The following is an 18,866-nucleotide window of genomic DNA, read 5'->3' as shown; positions in this document are numbered from 1 at the left end:
CTTTCAGCACTGACCCCTTTATAAGGAATATAAATTTTCTCCTGGATCACTGATACATTTTAAGATGTTTACCTTAAAATTTTTCCTAGGAGAAGAATGAAATAATTTCTGTCTTTTAAAACGTTTCCCTAAGCCAGTAAGTAGTAGGTTAATCAGAAGTCTTTTTTAAAATTAGGTTCTTTGTTTAAAAAAAGAAAAAGAGCAAGAGAAATGTATTACTGTTATATCGGTAACATGACAAGAATTGTTTGCCAGGTCCATTCTTCCTGTTTTTTTTTTAATTGGGTAGGAAACCCAATATAAAAACAGTCAATATTTGACAATGGGGAATTACCAAATTAAAAGAGAATACTGTGAGTGTATTCATATTTTTTCTATATTGAACAAACAATGTAACAGATAAAGTATAAATAAAAGTGGTATGACCAGTGCTTGTTTTCCCTTGTGTGTTATACAGGATCACAGCTATCCCATTTATCAAGGTAGTATTAAATACTTACAGAGCAGTTTCTAAAGCTGATGCAAAAACAGGAGCCAAGCATTATTCTAAAACACTGTCTTACTCAACCCTCACACAGTTCTATAAGGTGGCAGATACTAATACAAGGTTTAAAGAAAAAAGTTAATTCGTCCAAGGTAATGTGGGAGAGCAGGGAGTCAAACCAGACAGTTTAATTCTAGAGCCTGTAATCATTGGTTATGGCAAGGCTACCTCGTTTTATCACAGCACCTTCAGTAATCACTGTTATTTAAGTATATTCTAACTTGACTGCTAATTATATTCCATGCAAGCAGCATAACTGCTTTCTCCCAGCCTGATGTGTTCTCTTACCACATGCAGTAATACTGCCATTAGTGGCCTCTTTAGCCCAAAGGACAGTTCTATAGAAACTCCCATGTTCCTTGTGAGACACACGGCAAGTGAGGTTTACTGAGCTACTAGAAAGGTTCACAACGTACAGTAATTTGTAATTTGAAGAGATTATGAAAGAATCTAGTTAATCACCCAGCACTGTCAATGCAGCAGAATGCTTCTGCAGTAGCAACTCTGCTGGGGAAAGACAGCTAACCACTATTGTGAAGAGATCTAAAAGGGGTTATCAGTTTAAAAGTAGCAGTAGCACATACTGATGAAAAGTTGTTTTTGGAAACTTTTAAGGAGTTCTCTAACTACCATAAGAAGTGTATATTACAGGGTAGAAAAAACACAATGTTCATGAATGAAGATAAAGCACTCCATAGAAATTCCAGGTTAAATCCCCAGATTACACTATCATTCTCTGCAGTTAGATACCCCTAACACTGCCTTAGATTACTGTAAACAGAACAAGCAAGGAATTACGTTTTTCTTTTCCAAGAACAGAAAGGATAATTCCTCGTTAGAAAATAGCTGGTACCATCAGAGCCCAGACTTGCCAGTGCAGGCAGCCAGTCCCATTACCAGCTTCATATGTGAATAACAGCATAGCTTTCTGAGGCACCACAATCTTGTAACAGGACATAACTACTCTGAGAGAATTTGGTAGCTTGGACTTAAGCTACAAGGTAAAAATCACTAACGCAGTTGCTGAATAAAAGAAAAGAAAATGTCATTGGTAGTGATTTTAAAATATTTAATAGTCTGTCTTTAAAATCCAAAATAGTGTGATTCTTACAAGTTATGTGCCACATAAAGCAGGTGTTATTTTTTGAGAAATGCAGGTGATACTGAAAAACAGCACTGAGGTATTTTTTATTTTTAAAATTGAATAAGGAAACAAAGTCTGGATCTATTTTTACATTTACAAAAAAAACAATGCTACTGCTTGGCTCTTTTGGTATAATTTTAGGTTCTGAATACAAGAGTCTATCTATGGGAAAGACCATGTAGTTTTAAAATCTATGCACATCATAACCTGGAAAATGATCATATAGCAAGAGGCCCGAGTGGAGGTAGGCTAATAACACATTTTACCTCTTCTCAGAACATAGCTGAGAAACAATTGTAACACCAAATTAAAATGGCAATATTAAATTGGTAACAAAATGATCCACATTTTATACTATATTTTCAAACACAGCTCCATGAAATTCAGCAGAGAACCTAATATAGCACCGATGAAACCACTCATTATTCCTTCATGCTTCTGTGCAGTTTAGGATTTAGGCCGAATAGAATACCCAGGAAATGCCAGTCTCATTTTTGTAAATCAATTTAGATTACAATTAAATGTCTGCTTTAGGAAAAATAAGTATTCTTATCACAAGATCCGTTAGCCATTTATAGCTCCACCCTTTTGGAAGAATGATCGGGCTACATCTAATTTTTAATTAAAACCAAGAACCAAGCAGTAAGGACAGCAATGTCAAGAGTAAGTAGCACACTAAGAACCACACAGAACATTAGAAAGAATTTGGTGTATGTTTTCACAGCTACTAATTGATGTTAACAATTAAAAATTTACAAAGATAAAACATTTTTTTTGCACTAACTGGTTTCAATACAGCACTGAATTTAACTCATCTTTGGGCTTCAATCTTTACACAGAGTGAATGTGCAAGTGCCATCCTGAGGCCTTTCCCCATCTTACATCATAGTAAAATAGATTTCAAAATAATTCTAGAATGGTCTGACTTACAGCTGTTCTGGCTGACATATCCAAAAAGAAAAAGGACATTTCCTGGCGATTTCTTTTTTGCTTGATAATGATTGTCTAGTTACATAGTACATCAATGTGAAGGTAACAGAGCTTTTCCTACATTTAAACTCTAGTACTGGCACAATCAGTGCCAGCAGTGAATCCGCACCAGTACAGGCCAACTCAAAAACACACATTATAAAACATTTCAATGTCATTTTTAAAGCGATGTCACAGTTTGCTTCCTCAGAAATTTAAAAGTATACATTTGAAAACATCACATCTTCAATTTAAACCTCCGAGTTAAACATTTCTTATATCATTAAATCCAACTTGTGGTTGACGTGCTTTCATTACCATTCTCTAAAGTATCCCAAAAGCTAGACAGCGTGCCCTGTACCTGGCCTGTGGGACTCAAGGGCAACTCTGGGAGCCCTAAAGTGGAGAATTCTGTTCCAGTGCATACTAATAAAATGTGTCCTCAAATTTCTAGGCTTCAGATACTCAAACACTACTTTACTGGACAGTGCTGTGTATGGAGGTTTGGTTTTGTTTTTAAAGGATCAAGCGACATTGCACAATATAAAGACAGCAAACATTTTTGTAGAAGAGTTTGCAGTGTGTATATGTTGTTTCACCTATGCTTCAGGACTTTAAATGGATTTTAATATGGATATGATAGTGACAGCCATCAGAAGTTGCAAATCATTTTTACTAGCATTCACCCAAATGGGCAAAACAGAGGCAATGTGTGCCACTGGTTCTGTCATACTGGCCTTTGGCTGTGCTGGGGAAGTAATCATATAAAAAGTGCCCATAAAATAGAAAAGGCAGCAAGTGAAACTAGAAAAAGGTTGGAGCTACAGGAAACAGATGTGAACGGAGTTACCTTTATTTTTTCTTAAATGAGTTGAGAATAGGAAGGAAAGGCAGGGGCATCTGGATTTGGGCCCTCCACTGCTGTCCTGAAGTAAACCAGATTTGGATTGCCCATGAAAAGTTGTCGTGAGGGCTGGAGACTGCACCCAGATACTTACAGTTCTCTAAGAAGATTACGAGGCAAAACAAAACAAATCACAAATTAAATACATGACACTGTGAAGTCACTTTGATGAGAAAACAGAACACAAAGATATTTAAAAATATAAATAAATACATTTAGCTATTTTTATTCAAGAAACCCAGAGAACTGCTTTCAAAGCAATTGCTTCTTTAAAACCACATTCTAAATTCTTCCATAAATACTCACTATTTTGATTGTCACTTAATGCAGCACCTCAGTGTTTGCTGGTGGTGGTGATGATTTCACTCAACAGTCTCTTCATAAACGAGGTCCTATTTCACTAAAGAACTTTTCCCTAGGAAAACTCAGGCAGCTTACAAAATATTGTTAAATACTCAAAAACAGAACCTGCAAAGTATTATTTTATTTAAGAAAAACAAGGAATGTAGTGTTAAATTATGACATGGGGAAAAATATGCAAAACAGTCACATGGAAAGAAAGTTTTAATTTTTAAATATCCACGTTTGCTTAATTTCTTGTGAGCTGTTCAATACTGTTTTAAATATCCTGAATTAATGACTATACCAACAAAATTCATCCCCAGTGTTTCCACGAGACATTAAAATAAGACCAAATTATATATATTTTTTCTTCAACCAAAGTAGTCTTTTTCTCAGTCCTTTTTGTGCAAAAATATTACAAGAGCAGTTCAAACGGAAACGCTGAAATGACATGCCAACATTTCAGAGCACATTTAAAACACCCAGAATAATTCTTGAAATTATTGTATACTAAAATATTATTACCAATCACTTTTAGGTTAGTTCTATACATCTATTCACACTGATGCAGTTTTCCTAGACCTCTGAAAATAAACAGGCTCATTGGTCTCTTTTGGTGTTCATACAATAGGCAAGATAGGTTTACAATAGTGTCTAAATGGAACTAGGCATCTACAATCTCTTGACTCCACCACATTCAAAACAAAAGTCAAAGTTCATTTGGCTACCTTGAAATCACTCCCATAAACCTACTACGGTTCACTGGATCTAAACATTTCTCAGAAATGTGTCATTTTAAATTTCACCTAAGTGATGATTTGGGGATCCTTTAGAAATGGTAATGCCTAAGATAATAAACTTTATCAAAATGAATAATTGCAATAAAGTGCTTGTTACATTTCAAAATGATGCTTTTAGACTGTGGTATGTTGTAAAAGTGTGTGCTATTCCTACGTAAAGGATCCCCAGGCATGAGAGTCGGGTCTTCTCACCTGTCTCAGGAAGCAGCAGCACTATCTTTTGGTAGGCTGACAATAGGCACGTTACCCATGCGGATGAGGCTATACTAGTGCTATGTATGGCAAAAGGGGAGTAAATTAGAAAAGTGGGAGGCATGTGGAGGGTTCCTACTATATATTCATAGTTATATACAAATATATTAAATATGCTATAAAAATAGTCGACTCTTTTCCTTTGCAATTACTTCAGAAGCTCCTTTTAGAAGAATGCTCACCCAACCCAAACAAATTTAAAAATCTTCTCTTCTCTTTCTCCAGTCACTATTAAAATGGCAAGCGCCTTTGTGCTCCTTCTTTTCCACCATTGAAAAATTCCCAACAGTTTACTCCTGGCTAGACTCACTCAGCAATAGTAATATCCAGTGTTCATACCTTCCAACACTGACTCCTGAGGGACTCAGAACAGGGTCACAGATATTGGAAAGGTTATAGACTTGAATGAGTTTTACACAAATGTTCATCAATGACCTTTCAATCACTAAAGAAATACAGAAAAAGAAAAAAGTAGAAATGAGCAATACTAGAATAAAATGCTATTTGCATTCCACTTAAAAAAAGTTTACCTCAGTGTAGTGGAAACATTTTAAAACACGCTGAGTAATATCCAGTTTAAAATAATTTTTACCTGTCTGTGTACTGCAGGCAAATAGAGTAGTATTTTAAGGGGCCCCTTTCTAAGGCTTCTTGAACAAGGGTTCATCTTCCCTCACGTGCAGTGCCCTTTACAGAGCTGTGCTGCTGCGCTGCCCTTAACCAACCGCGGGCAGACCTCTTTAAGGCAATGGCCCACAACCACAGCCCTAACGGAGAACCCAAGCAACATCGTCACTACTCTGCACTGCGGATTCCACAGCAAACTAGCACAAGTCATTGGCATCCTTTTATTACTAGTACATTCTGAAACCAGATTTAACTGACAAAGCAGAGCACAGGACTCAAATTATCCCCTCAATTTAGGACAGACTTTGGAGACTGAAGTGTAATATTTACCTACATGCTACCCCCATCGTCCATATTTGCTTTTCCACTAATATTTTCCACTCAAAAAACAGAGTGTCTCGGTTCTGCTTTAATACTATTCCCAGCAGCAACTTTATTAATCCTTGTAGTCCGCATGTAGTTGTTAAAATAACACTGACTCACCCAGTCCCACAGCAGTCCAAATCAAGATAACTAACTGCTAACATTTTTCCTTATCTTCAACAGTTTCTTATCTAAGAAGTGCCACCCAGAATAAATGTTTTTAAGAAAAACTGAGTATCTGTGAGAATAAAGCAGAGGAAAGATATGATTTTTAAGTAGCTGAAAGGTGTTCTTATTTGGTATTTTTTCATGACTTAGATTTGGGATTTTAATTAACAGCTTTGGCTACAGAAATGAAGAACAGGCACCTGCTGAATCTTCACCAGACGCCCAAGTCCCCATTCATGGGGGAGGGGCAGGGACAGCTTTGCAGTCCTGGTTCAAGGGAAGCAGGAGGAAAACAAAGTTAAAGAAGGAGCTAAGAGGCAGTTGGTGCTGACGAGCTCTGCCGCCACAATGCTTGATATTGATAGCAAAGGAAAAGCAGCCAGCTGCTCCTTTAAAATTTTCGCAATCAGTTCTAAGCGGGAAAAACAATGAGCTGTGAGGGACAACAGGAGTTATAAAGCAAAATTTTGTCTAATTTTCTTTCCCAAATATTTGTGAGGATGGAAAATACTTGAAGAAACTGGTAGAGCAGTATGTGAATAAACAAAGAGTACAGATTTGCCCTGTGGCTTGTCTTATGCTTTGCCTTTGTTAACCACTTTAAGTACACAGTACTCACAGGGTTCACCATTTGTAAGTATGGTACTTAGAGGATAAACCTTAATATAACAGTTCTTCCTATTGTTTGTTAGCTAAATCCCATCACTAGATATCACCAACACATAAATGAGGCACAACTCAGATATATATGGAATGGCATGGGAAGGTTAAGAAAGGCAATTTGAAAGGGGAGAAAATTAACACTGTTGCCATATTCTACATCAATTTTATCTTTGTGTATGTGTATGTATGCTCAAGTACACACATTCTGACAACTAATCTTGACATTCATGAGAAAGTCAGAAATCTCTTCTGGATGATCATTTAGCTAGAGGAGGAGCTCCTTGATATGTTAATTATTGATTGGTATCTAGTGACACTTCTTTTGTAGAAGGGTAGGTACCAACTTTCTTTGGTTGTTTTCTCTTTCAACATTAATGTTCTAATTTAAGTGTGGCTAGGTGTAGTTTTCTACAGAAAGACAAAGGATATCCTTTAACGATGATAGCAAAGCTGAGGACAGAAAAGTCTTAAGAACTGACTTAGAGTTCTTTGACTCCTTCATCTAGCAATTCTGTATTAGGGTATTTTCACTGCTCAAAACCTTTTCTGTTTAACAACCTCAATTCTGTTACACATTTTCTTTTAAGGTCAATTCTGATTTATTACAGCTTGTTGTCTTCCCTTTCCTCAGTAATAATTTTTGATATTCTAATCAGATATTTTCCATTAATCTTCCTTTGCTCTATAGTTTCAAATTTAATTATTAGTACCATAAAAATCTATAAAATGCTTTTTTTATGTATGCAATTTCTGTTGGAATTTATTACCTTTAGAATGATATTGCCAAATGAAATCTTAGTTCATGTTTAAAAAGCATGTGAGTTACAATATTCTAGCGTTGTAGTGAAGGTAAAGCCAATTCCTACTCCTCCTTTTTTCTCTGTAGGAATATCAAGATCATATTGAGCAAATATTAACTGGTAATTCTTAAATGACTACTTAGCTTTAAAGGAAGATGCTGATTTAGGAGAACAATTTTGTAACCACATTAGTAACTCTGATAGTGTTAGGATGTCACCTTTTGTTTCTAAATTATTTGTACCTCCAGTCCAAAAGACTCACAGCAGCCTTCATAGGAACTTAGGAGAATAATAATGGCACTGATACCCACATGCTAATTAAAAATGTACTAAGGTTTCAAAACTGCTACTGAAACCAGAAAATGAATTCAAGATGGTGAGTTATCACCTGAATCAAAATCAAGGCACTATGGGTTTTTTTTTTCCCCTCAAATAACCCTGAATCATTTCTGACTAAAAGAAGCATTGAAATTGTGAAGGATAATAAAAAGATTCCAACAAATCCTAAAAGTTAAAATTCCCACCAGTGAGAATGTTAAAAAGTGCCTAAAATGTTTTGTGTGCAAATTTTACTCCTGTAACTGAAACATTCTTGAAATTACTTTCAGGCTTGTTGAAAACCATTTACACAACTATTTCCAACTACAAACTATATCAAAATATGTGATCAAAACTCCCAACCATCTAAAATAAAGCAGTGCAAATCCTATTTTCAAACATAATTGAAAAATAATGAAATGAGGGATGTATTTCTGAGTAAATCCTGTTGTTTCAATAATTTAACCTGAAAAAAAAAATCCATTCCCAGCAGCACATCATACCTCACTGAACCAACTGTGACATCACAGCCAAAGTATGAACAAAAAGACTTGTGCCCCGGAAAAGTGAACACTATCATTTGTAAACAAAAGGGGAAACGGAGGATGCATTAGTTTGCACACGGCATCAAGATCTAAGGAAATGTACTCATACCTATGAGGAGTAGATAATGCTTTCATGCAGCATACAAAATGTTTTGCTTTCTCTCCTTTTATCCAGACATATACATAATATTTTTACAGCATCTGTACATAGAGAATTAAAACCCATATAACATTCTGAAATTCATTACTGTTCCATCATCTGAAAAGGGAGAGGGGATGGGGAAGGGGGCCTACTGAGTCTACTGGACTGTCTTCATGGCATCATTGTAAGCAAACCCCTGACATGGCAGTGGTGTGTCCTCTGTAACACTTGAAAACAGGCACAGAACCACTAAAAGTTACTAACATCATTGTTAGTGCCTTTCTGATTCACTGGAGGTCACGTTTCATAGCTGAGCTTCTAAACATTTGGCAATATACTCTTTTTCCATCAAAAAATTTCTGGGCAAGTAAAACACTGTCAGAATTGGCTATGGCCCTATGATCATCTCCTGCTGGCTGGTATTTAATGGACATCTGTAGCACTAGGCAGCATTAACTAATTCCAGGAACTTGAACACTCAATACTGCATCTCATGAACTGCTGCAACTTTTCCTCCTGTCCTCAGATCATCTGAGCAACTCTTTATGGGCCAACCCTTCCTCCCTTGAGGTCAGAGAGGAGGCATGTGTGCTACTGTGGTTGAACCTTGGAAGGATCAGTCAGACTGTCAGTCCTGTGCCGACTCAGTTGCTGCTGTTGCTGAGACTGGTGCTGCTGGTGATGTGATTGAGGGAAAGTGCTCTGTTGTAGTGGAAATGCAGCAGAGAGGATAAGCTGAGTTGAAGGATTCCCATGGAGCAACCTAGAAGTCTAAAAAACAAATGGATTATGCAACATTGCTTTACTCCTATCACACTGTCTACATTAAGATTTACTCAAGTTTTCCGCTGTCCATTGGGACAAAATCCTTCTACGTAATTCTTGCTTTCTCATTTAAAAATAGTATTTTAGAAAATGCTTATGAGGTTTGTTTGGTTGGTTAGAGCAGCAGTTTAGTGGCCGAGAACATGGGCCCTGAAGTGACACTGTCTGGGTTCAAATTCTGGCTGCCCTGTTTACCAGACATGTGACTTGCTCAAGCTATTTACCTCTGTGGGCCTCAGTGTCTTCATTTATAAAATAAGGACAATCACAGTGCCTCCCATATTGGGTTTTTATGAAGATTAAGTATTAACAGTGTTATTATTTAAAAGTACCATGAAAATGAAGGCAAGGTTAGAGATCTAAGTCCTGTATTTAGCAGTGTGGTATAACAAAAAAACAAACTCAAACAATAAATAAGCACAGGATCTGAAGTCAGAAGCCCTAGATTTGAGTTTTGCTCTGCCATTATTAGCTGTGTGAACTTGGGCAAGTCTCAACACTTACAAGCCTCAGTTTCTTTCACCTAATTTCTACTTCTGGAGACACAAAGGAAACTAGCCAAAAAGAAATGAATTTTTAAACTGAAAGTCCTTCCTTACTACTAACTATACAACTTGATGCAGGGTTCCTAATTTTAAAACGGAACTGTAATGGGTGATTTTTGCAAATGTATATGAAGGACACCTGCACACAAAGGACAGATCCTTGAACTTGAAAGACTATTAAGCTTTGCCCAGAACCTGGAGAATTTTCTCTCTCTTTATTAGGAAGAGCTTTTGTAAGATAAAGAACTCAGGATATTTATGAGCCTTACAGGTTACAAGAGAGGTACATTTGGAACTAGGTGTCATATAATCAGAAAAGCCAAATTGTGTATTTACTATCTACATATGAGTATATTTCTGAAGGGTATTCCAATCTTATTCTTTAGGGGTCTTATGTCTTTGGAATAGCTTCTTTTGAAGTAGGGGAGAAGAGAATGTTCATTGTTTTAAGGGTTCACATTCCCTGAGAGACTTCGAAGACTGAGACCTTAAGGCAAGTCCTTTCCTTTTTTAAGCTCTTGCTTACTTCTCATTGAATATATTTCCCCCAGGTAATAGTTTACAACTTGATATAAATTCTTGTTACTAATTCATTTATAACAATAGCTAACCCAGTCATTAATGGCTACAGTTAGGCTTAAGATCTAAGGGACTGTATGATTCTCAGAGGTTATTTAGGCAACTAACCTGTTCTAGTTTTCCACAACACCAAGTTAAGAATTATATTTGCACCAGAACACCAATGGTGATAACACTGTATTTATGTCCGAGTATGCAGTACAATACTGAATCTTCTAGTCATACCATGTGTTGTATAACTCTAAAATTGATGATATATGTGTGGCCTACATGGAATGGTCTTCAGCACAAATCTAGGCTAGCCTACTCTCAAAATTGCTCCTCCTAGGCCAGAAGGAAAAAAGCTGGATTTCCAGATGTCATAATCTACTTTGCACCCAGAGTGAGGGTACTGAAATTCAGGAATTTGTCCTGCTGAGGACCTGTACCTATGTGCCTTTCTTCTATATCCTTTAGATGAGCAGATCATGTCTGATATACTCACTCACCTGATATCTGTGCCTGCTTTGTGGTTAATCCGAGTGTCTATTACACTTAGCAAGACAGTGGTCATAAATGACAGTTAGTTATGTGCCTTATACTATGTTCAGTAATTTACATGCATCTTTTACCCATGAGATATGAACTATTAGAGCCTCCATATTATAGATGGGGAAACTGAGTTTTGGCAAGTTAAGTAACCTGCCAAAGGTCACACAGTATGTGGTACAGCAGACTCAATCTCAGGGCTGCCTGACTTTAGAACTTAAGTTCTTAACTACGACATATACTGCCTCCAGAGTATTTCTCCTCTATTAATTTATAACCAAAAAATTATTTAAAAATTCAACCCAACAAAATAATTTCAGATAATGCCTATAATTTTTAAAAAAATCCCTTTTGCTATCCTTCCCAGTAGAGAGTAGAGTTTGAAAGACCACTAGATAAAGGAAGAGAAGAAAGTTGCCTTTGCTTGAATTTCAGAAACTCTAGCTGGAGAGAGCTCTACACAAAGTGCCTTGATGTGGGCAGGAAGTAGCCACTTATTCTATCCAGCAGTTCAGATAACTGGATATGTCCAGGGCAAGGCTAAAAGCCTTCCAAAGACTGAACAAGGGAAGACAAAATAGCTAACCAGGACAAGCCTTCTGTCTTCACAGAAATTTAACTTGTACAGTAAGCTTTTATGGATTTTTTAGATCATTTACAAGACTGTTCATTTAATGCCTAATTTCATTATATAAAAGTAAATAGGTTCGGGACAGCTTCCCCATGGGAGAATTACCTGTAAAAACTGCTGTGGTGGTTGGGTCAGCTGAGCCTGAGACGGTTGCTGAACTGAAGCAAGCTGCTGTTCCTGGCCACTCTGCTGCTGCTGCTGCTGCTGTGTGACTGACAATGTCTGTGACTGCTGTTGTGTAGCAAAGGTAGGGTAGGCGGTCACCACCTGACCCATAAGCATAGCACTAGGTACCATGACCGCCCCACAAGCCACAGGAGCAGTTACTAATTTGGTCACAAGTTGCTGACCTTGAGAAAATCTGTTAAGAAGAAAGAGAGAAGAAGGAGAGTCAGAAGTACAAGGTATACGTTATAAAAGGCAGTGGGCTGAATACTTCTCTCTAAGATAATATCTGATGATACTGCCAATTTAGTTTTTAAAAAGCTGTATGTTCCAATTTTGTTTTATACTTCTAAAAATTCCCTTTGGGATACCAGTAAAACAAAAATGTATATAGCAAAATGAGGGGCCGGCCCGGTGGCCCAGCGTTTAAGTTCGTACGTTCCACTTCTCAGCAGCCCAGGGTTCGCTGGTTCGGACCCTAGGTGCGGACCTGGCACCGCTTGGCACGCCATGCTGTGGTAGGCGTCCCATATATAAAGTAGAGGAAGATGGGCACGATGTTAGCTCAGGGCCAGGCTTCCTCAGCAAAAAGAGGAGAATTGGCAGTAGTTAGCTCAGGGCTAATCTTCCTCAAAAAAAAAAAAAAGTATATAGCAAAATGAAATGATCACAAACAAAAATACAAACTTTTTTTGGATATCCAGATGCAAAGAATGAAGTTGGACCCTTACTTTACACCATATAGAAAAATTAACTAAAATTGGATTAAAGACCTAAATGTAAGAGGTAAAACTATAAAGCTCTTAGAGAAAAACATAGGGAAAAGTTTCATGACATTGTATTGGGCAATGATTTTTTTGGATATGACACTAAAAGCACAGACAACAAAAGAGAAAACAGATGAACTGGACATCAAAATTAAAAACTTCTATGCATCAAAGGACACTATCAACACAGTCGAAGGGCAACCCAAAGAACGGGAGAAAGTATTTGCAAATCATCTATCTGCTAAGAGGTTAATAACTAGAACATATAAGGCAATCCGACAGTTCAACAACAAACAATCTGATTAAAAGATGGGCAAGGGTCTTGCATAGACATTTCTCCAAAGATGATATACAAATGGCCAATAAACACATGAAAAGATGCTCAACATCACTAATCATTAGGGAAATGCAAATCAAAAACACGAGATACCACTTCACAACTAACAGGATGGCTATTACCAAAAAAACAGATAATAACCAGTGTTGGTGAGAATATGGAGAAACTGGAACCCTTGTGCACAGCTAGTGGGAATGTAAAATAGTGCAGCTACTATGGAAAACAGTATGACTGTTCCTCAAAAAGTTAAATAGAGAATTACTATATGATCCAGCAATTCCATTTCTGGGTATATACTCAAAAGAATTGAAAGCAAGGACTCAAACAGATATTTGTACCCTGATGTTCATAGCAGCATTATTTACAATAGCCAAAAGACAGATGCAACCCAAGTGTCCGTTGACATGAATGGATAAACGACATGTGGCATATACACACAATGGAAGATTGTTCAGCCTTAAAAAGGAATGAGATTCTGACACATGCTACCACGTGGATGAACCTTGAGGACATTATGCCAAGTGAAAATAAACCAGACACAGAAAACATATTGTATGATTCCATGTATATGAGGTACCTAGAGTAAGCAAACTCACAGACTTATGTGCTTAGAAAGTAGAATGGTGGTTTCCAGGAGCTAGTGGGGAGGAGGAATGAGGAGTTACTGTTCAATGGGCACAGAGTTTCAGTTTGGGAAGGAGAAGAAAGTTCTGCAGACTGATGGTAGTGATGGTCACAACGTTGTGAATGTACTCAATGGCAATGAACTATACATGTAAAAATGGTTAACATGGTAAATTTTATGTGTATATTTCCACAATATAAAAAATTTTAAACCTGTTAAAAAATATCAACCTTTTTCTTTTTATAAAATTACTAGGTTCTTGGGAGTCAGATATATGTGGCACATGGTTCATTTTGCTAATCATCACCAAAGTTAAAGCTATCCTATGGGAATCTAAAACTCTCTAGGTTTAAATGAGATATTTATACTGCAAATTGTATCTTATAAACATAATTCAAAACTAACTGAATTCTAACAATGAATAAAGGTACCCTCAATTTATAAAGTCATTAATGCAACATAGTACCCACTGTGTTTAGGGTTCACTAATATTCCCTCCCTCCTCACCTTCCTTCTTCTATTTCCTGTAATAAAAGAACAACAACAAAAAATGATGCCTCATCAGGGAACAATATTATTTCTATTTGCCTTTTCTGTGAGATGAAGTTAGTTTCTAACACTGGCTAGTGCAGCGAGGAAATTGAGAGAGGACCTACTGCACATGCAGCATGACATAACTGCAACTACAAACTGTTCAGAGTGCACAACAGCATTAAACTTAGTACAGACACACACTTTATCATTTATGTTCCACGAGGCAAAATAAATCTATTTTAAATCCATGCCAAATCTTGAAAATAAAATGCTGTATTTTATCTACTTTAGGACCAAATGCATTATTTAATATGAAAAACATATATAAAAGAATAAAAAAATCAACATATAAAGAAAGCTCAAAGCAGCAAGTAACATTTACAAAGTGGCTTAGTCACAGAAGTGCTAAGTGCTAACTTCTCTGTAATCTTAATTAGTATCTGAATTGTCCAACGGCTTACTGATAGATGTGAATACTTCATCTGTCTCTGGCACCAAAAGACATTCTTCAGTCTACTTTTGCTTAATTCCCATTTTTGTGGATTTGCCTATACCGCTCCCTATGCCTAGAATTTCTCCATAGACTCCCTACCACAGGCACACCCAAAGCCAAGTCCTTTAAGACTCAGGGCAAGTATCCTCTGTGAAGCTTTCTCTGACCACATTCCTCTCTTTACCTGCTTGCCTCAACTCATAAACTGCTCACTTCCTCCTTTCTAAAGACCTAAGTATTTATCACACCACATAATACTGGTTTGTTTACCTTTCTATGGCTTTTACTAGTCTGATCTTTCCTTTGAGACAAGGAATGTGCCATACTCATCTAAATATGCACTCAAATGCTTGCTGATATAAATAGATGTCTACAAACAGTTTGGGGGACTACAAACAGTCTCCCAAAATGCACGTCAGCATTCCAGATTACTAGATTTTTCCTCAGGCTTTGAAACTAGTCCTCTACATTTCTACAGAGCACATTCATAATACTTCCTTTCAGAATGCTAGAGCTAAAGGTTGGACTTTTTACCTTGAAGGAACTGAGTTCCAAAGAGAAGCAATGAGTTCTCCCTGCTCTCATTGCCTCTATGATCCTGCAGCTTCTTTACTCTCTGGAAATTATTAACAGGATTTTAATAAAATCTATTACACACTCTAATTCAACAGCAAAATTGTATTATAAAAGCAGCAGCCTACTTGTAGTGCAGTAAAATAAGTAAAAAATAAAATGGATTTAAGATACAAGTTTTAAGACTATGGAGATCCTATATATGAAAATGGCATTTCTTCAAAAAATTTGCTTCTAAGTCAGCTATTTGGACTTCCCACTAAAATAAGTCGTAGAAGGGTGTTTTTTCTAGAATGGCCCATAAAGTTCAGTGTAGTTATGTTTAAGCACTTGAGCTTTGAAATCAGACACCCAGGCTTGAATTCAGAAGCCCTTCACTCCCTTAACTAGCTATAGGCCCTTGACCAAACTACTAAAAACTCACTTGTACCTGGGAAATAAAAGACCCTAATGCTCATTTTTTAAAAAATAAGAATTAAATGAGATAATACATTTTGAGCACTTAGTAAATACTTAAGCTCCAGAAAGGTAAGCTACTTCTATTCCACAACATATACAAACTATGGTAGTACACACCCTAACCATCGTTACTAGACAAAAACTCACCAGCATCTGTACTGAAACAATGAAAGTTTCACAGTCTTACAAAGCCTGTCATGAAACTCGTATAACAGCGTGTTATAGAATTTGGATTCAACAATATTTGGTAGCACATTTTTGGACAGGAAACAAAATTTGCTGTCATTCTTTTATTATAAAGTCCTTAAACAATGGATACATCCTGTGTTTTACTTCAAATTCAAGAATGCTTGCTGGAGTGAGCAACCAACTAAAATCATGTTTTTAAAAGTCAAATTATTGTTTTTTAATCAATCACTTTAAAATTTTGGAATGACTAATGAAATATGACACCTACCTTATCTGTCTGTCCTGAGTGAATGTAGTTACTGCTGCACTCTGGGTACTGTTTGGTGGCACACTAGATGGAATCTGGACCATGCTTCCAGCTGCCGGCTGAGAAATCACCATAGTGTTATACAGTGGGGCTGTAAGAGTGTTCTGTGTCTGACTGGGAAGAGATGTTTGTTGATTGTGCCCACTCAGTACATTCTGTTGACTCTGCTAGAAAAGAGAAGATTTTACAGACAGATTAACTGAAAAAATTTCTTTTGGAAGTATGCTTCTACTAGTCATCATTCTAACAATAGTTGACATGACAGAAAAGTAAGTGGCAGGACATATTACTCTGGGAGGAATCGAGCCATAAAGGAATGACTTACAGTAACTAAGAATGAAGTAGTCTTCAATATCTTTCTGGAAGGTAAGCTATGACTTTAAAAAGGAGCATGATCTTAACAGGGGTGATATAAAACAAACAGAATTTCTGTTAAATGCCCATGGTGAGTGACTGACATTAGACATTTTTATATATTTCATTTGAAGCCTTGGGATTTACAGTCACAGATGTACACCAATTACCAAGACTTCCTGGAATATTGATTCATCATTGCCCTAACAATATATTCTTCATGTATAGTAGTAACATGTTTCCTGGTCAGCCTCTTTTGCAAGTCAAGCCTCATACAGAAGTAGTCTATAAGTTCCTTTTAAACAAATTTCAAAATTTTTTAAATATCAAAATATTGAAAGCATATAACATTCAATAATTTAACAATTTTGCATAAAATAGTTTAATGATCACTCTCAATATTACACTAATTATTACTATTACAAGTTTTAAATATGGCATTGCTCAAGATAGAGCTTTGTTTCAGCAATAGCATCTATTTCAATCACAGAACACTCTATAGCCCATTTTGTTCGATAACATTACCTGACTTGATGTACTTTGTAAAGTCTGCTGTTGTATCACATGCTGAGTTGTGCCAATGTGTCCAGTATTCATTCCACTTTGAATTTGGTTAGTTTGAACAACCTGGCCTTGCATACTTATAGGCGCGAGTTGCTGGATGTTAGATGAATTTCCAGAAGAAAGTTGAACAGAACCAAAATTCAATCCAGGGGTTGACTGTTGTAAAAACATCTTTAAAAATAAAGATTACATTAAAATGAGCTTTGCAGATAAAAAACAAAGAGGAATAAGTGCATCAAAAAAGAAAAAAAGAAAGCAAAAACAAGCAACGAATTAAGCTTAAAAAGCAAGTAACAAATTTCTATACTCTAATAACAAACTAAAGAAAGAGAACTCAAAAATACAATTCCATTTACAATCAGAACAAAAAGAATAAAATATCTAGGAACAAATTTAACTAAGGAGGTGAAAGACCTATACAATGAAAACTATAAGACATTATTGAAAGAAATTGATGAGGACATAAAGAAAGATATTCCATGCACATGGATTGGAAGAATAAATACAGTTAAAATGTCCATACTACCTAAAGCAATCTACAGATTTAATGCAATCCCAATCAGAATCCCAATGACATTCTTCACGGAAATAGAATAGGAATCCTAAAATTCAGTTGGGACAACAAAAGACCCCAGATAGCTAAAGCAATCCTGAGAAAAGAGAACAAAGCTGGAGGGATCACAATCTCTGACTTCAAAATGTACTACAAAGCTATAGTCATAAAATCAGCATGGTACTGGTACAAACATAGGCACACAGATCAATGGAACAGAACTGAAAGCCCAGAAATAAACACACACATCTACGGACAGCTAATCTTTGACAAAGGAGGTAAGAACATACAATGGAGAAAGGAAAGTCTCTTCAATAAATGGTGTTGGGGAAACTGGACAGCCACATGCAAAAGTATGAAAGTAGACCATTTATCTTTCACTATACACAAAAATTAATGCAAAGTGGATCAAAGACTTCAAAGTAAGATCTGAAACCATAAAACTCCTATAAGAAAATACAGGCAGTATACTCTCTGACACCAGTCTTAGAAGGATCTTTTTGACTACATGTCTTCTCAGACAAGGGAAACAAAAGAAAAAACAAACAAGTGGGACTTCATCAGACTAAAGAGCTTCTGCAAGGCAAAGGAAACCAGGAACAAAACAAAAAGACAACCCACCAACTGGGAGAAAATATTTGCAAATCATATATCTGATAAGGGGTTAATCTCCAAAATAAAGAAAGAACTCACACAACTCACCAAAAAACCCCACAAACAACCTGATCAAAAAATGGGCAGAGGACATGAACAGACATTTTTCCAAAGATATGCAGATGGCCAAGAGACACATGAAAAGATATTCAGCATCACTAATCATCAGGGAAATACAAATCAAAACTACACTAAGATATCACCTTACGCCTATTAGAATGGCTATAATCACCAACACAAAAAATAAAAAATGTTGGAGATGATATGGAGAAAAGGGAACCCTCATACACTGCTGGTGGGAATGCAAACTCGTGTAGACACTATGGAAAACAATATGGAGATTTCTCAAAAAATTAAAAATAGAAATACTATACGACCCAGCTATCCCACTACTGGGTATTTATGCAAAGAACATGAAATCAACAATTCAAAGAGACTTATGCACCCCTATGTTCTTTGCAGCATTATTCACAATAGTCAAGAAGTGGAAGCAACCTAAGTGCCCACTGACCGATGACTGGATAAAGATGTGGTGTGTGTGTATATATACACAATGGAATACTATTCAGCCATAAAAAAGACAAAACTGTCCCATTTGCAACA

At 36.5% G+C, this 18,866-nt stretch overlaps 1 protein-coding gene across 16 annotated transcripts in view; it reads right to left on the bottom strand.

Annotated features, from left to right (window-relative positions):
- Positions 1-5,424: 5,424 nt before the first annotated feature.
- CLOCK (clock circadian regulator) overlaps positions 5,425-18,866 on the bottom strand; it is a 117,025-nt gene continuing 103,583 nt past the window's right edge. For 15 of the 16 annotated variants that reach the window (XM_046657389.1, XM_046657385.1, XM_046657388.1 and 12 more), the window contains 4 exons: positions 17,018-17,227; positions 16,100-16,305; positions 11,795-12,050; positions 5,425-9,352 (listed from right to left, as the gene is read on the bottom strand). In XM_046657389.1, coding sequence (XP_046513345.1) covers positions 9,173-9,352; positions 11,795-12,050; positions 16,100-16,305; positions 17,018-17,227 — 852 coding nt within the window. In that variant the 3' untranslated portion in view covers positions 5,425-9,172. The remainder of the gene's footprint in view (positions 9,353-11,794; positions 12,051-16,099; positions 16,306-17,017; positions 17,228-18,866) is intronic. The other variant, XM_046657399.1, reaches the window with a different exon arrangement.

Source organism: Equus quagga, chromosome 3 (assembly GCF_021613505.1).
Source record: "Equus quagga isolate Etosha38 chromosome 3, UCLA_HA_Equagga_1.0, whole genome shotgun sequence".
Classification (NCBI taxonomy): domain Eukaryota; kingdom Metazoa; phylum Chordata; class Mammalia; order Perissodactyla; family Equidae; genus Equus; species Equus quagga.
The sequence above is the reverse complement of the archived record's forward strand: the minus strand, read 5'-3'. Positions and strand labels throughout refer to the sequence as shown.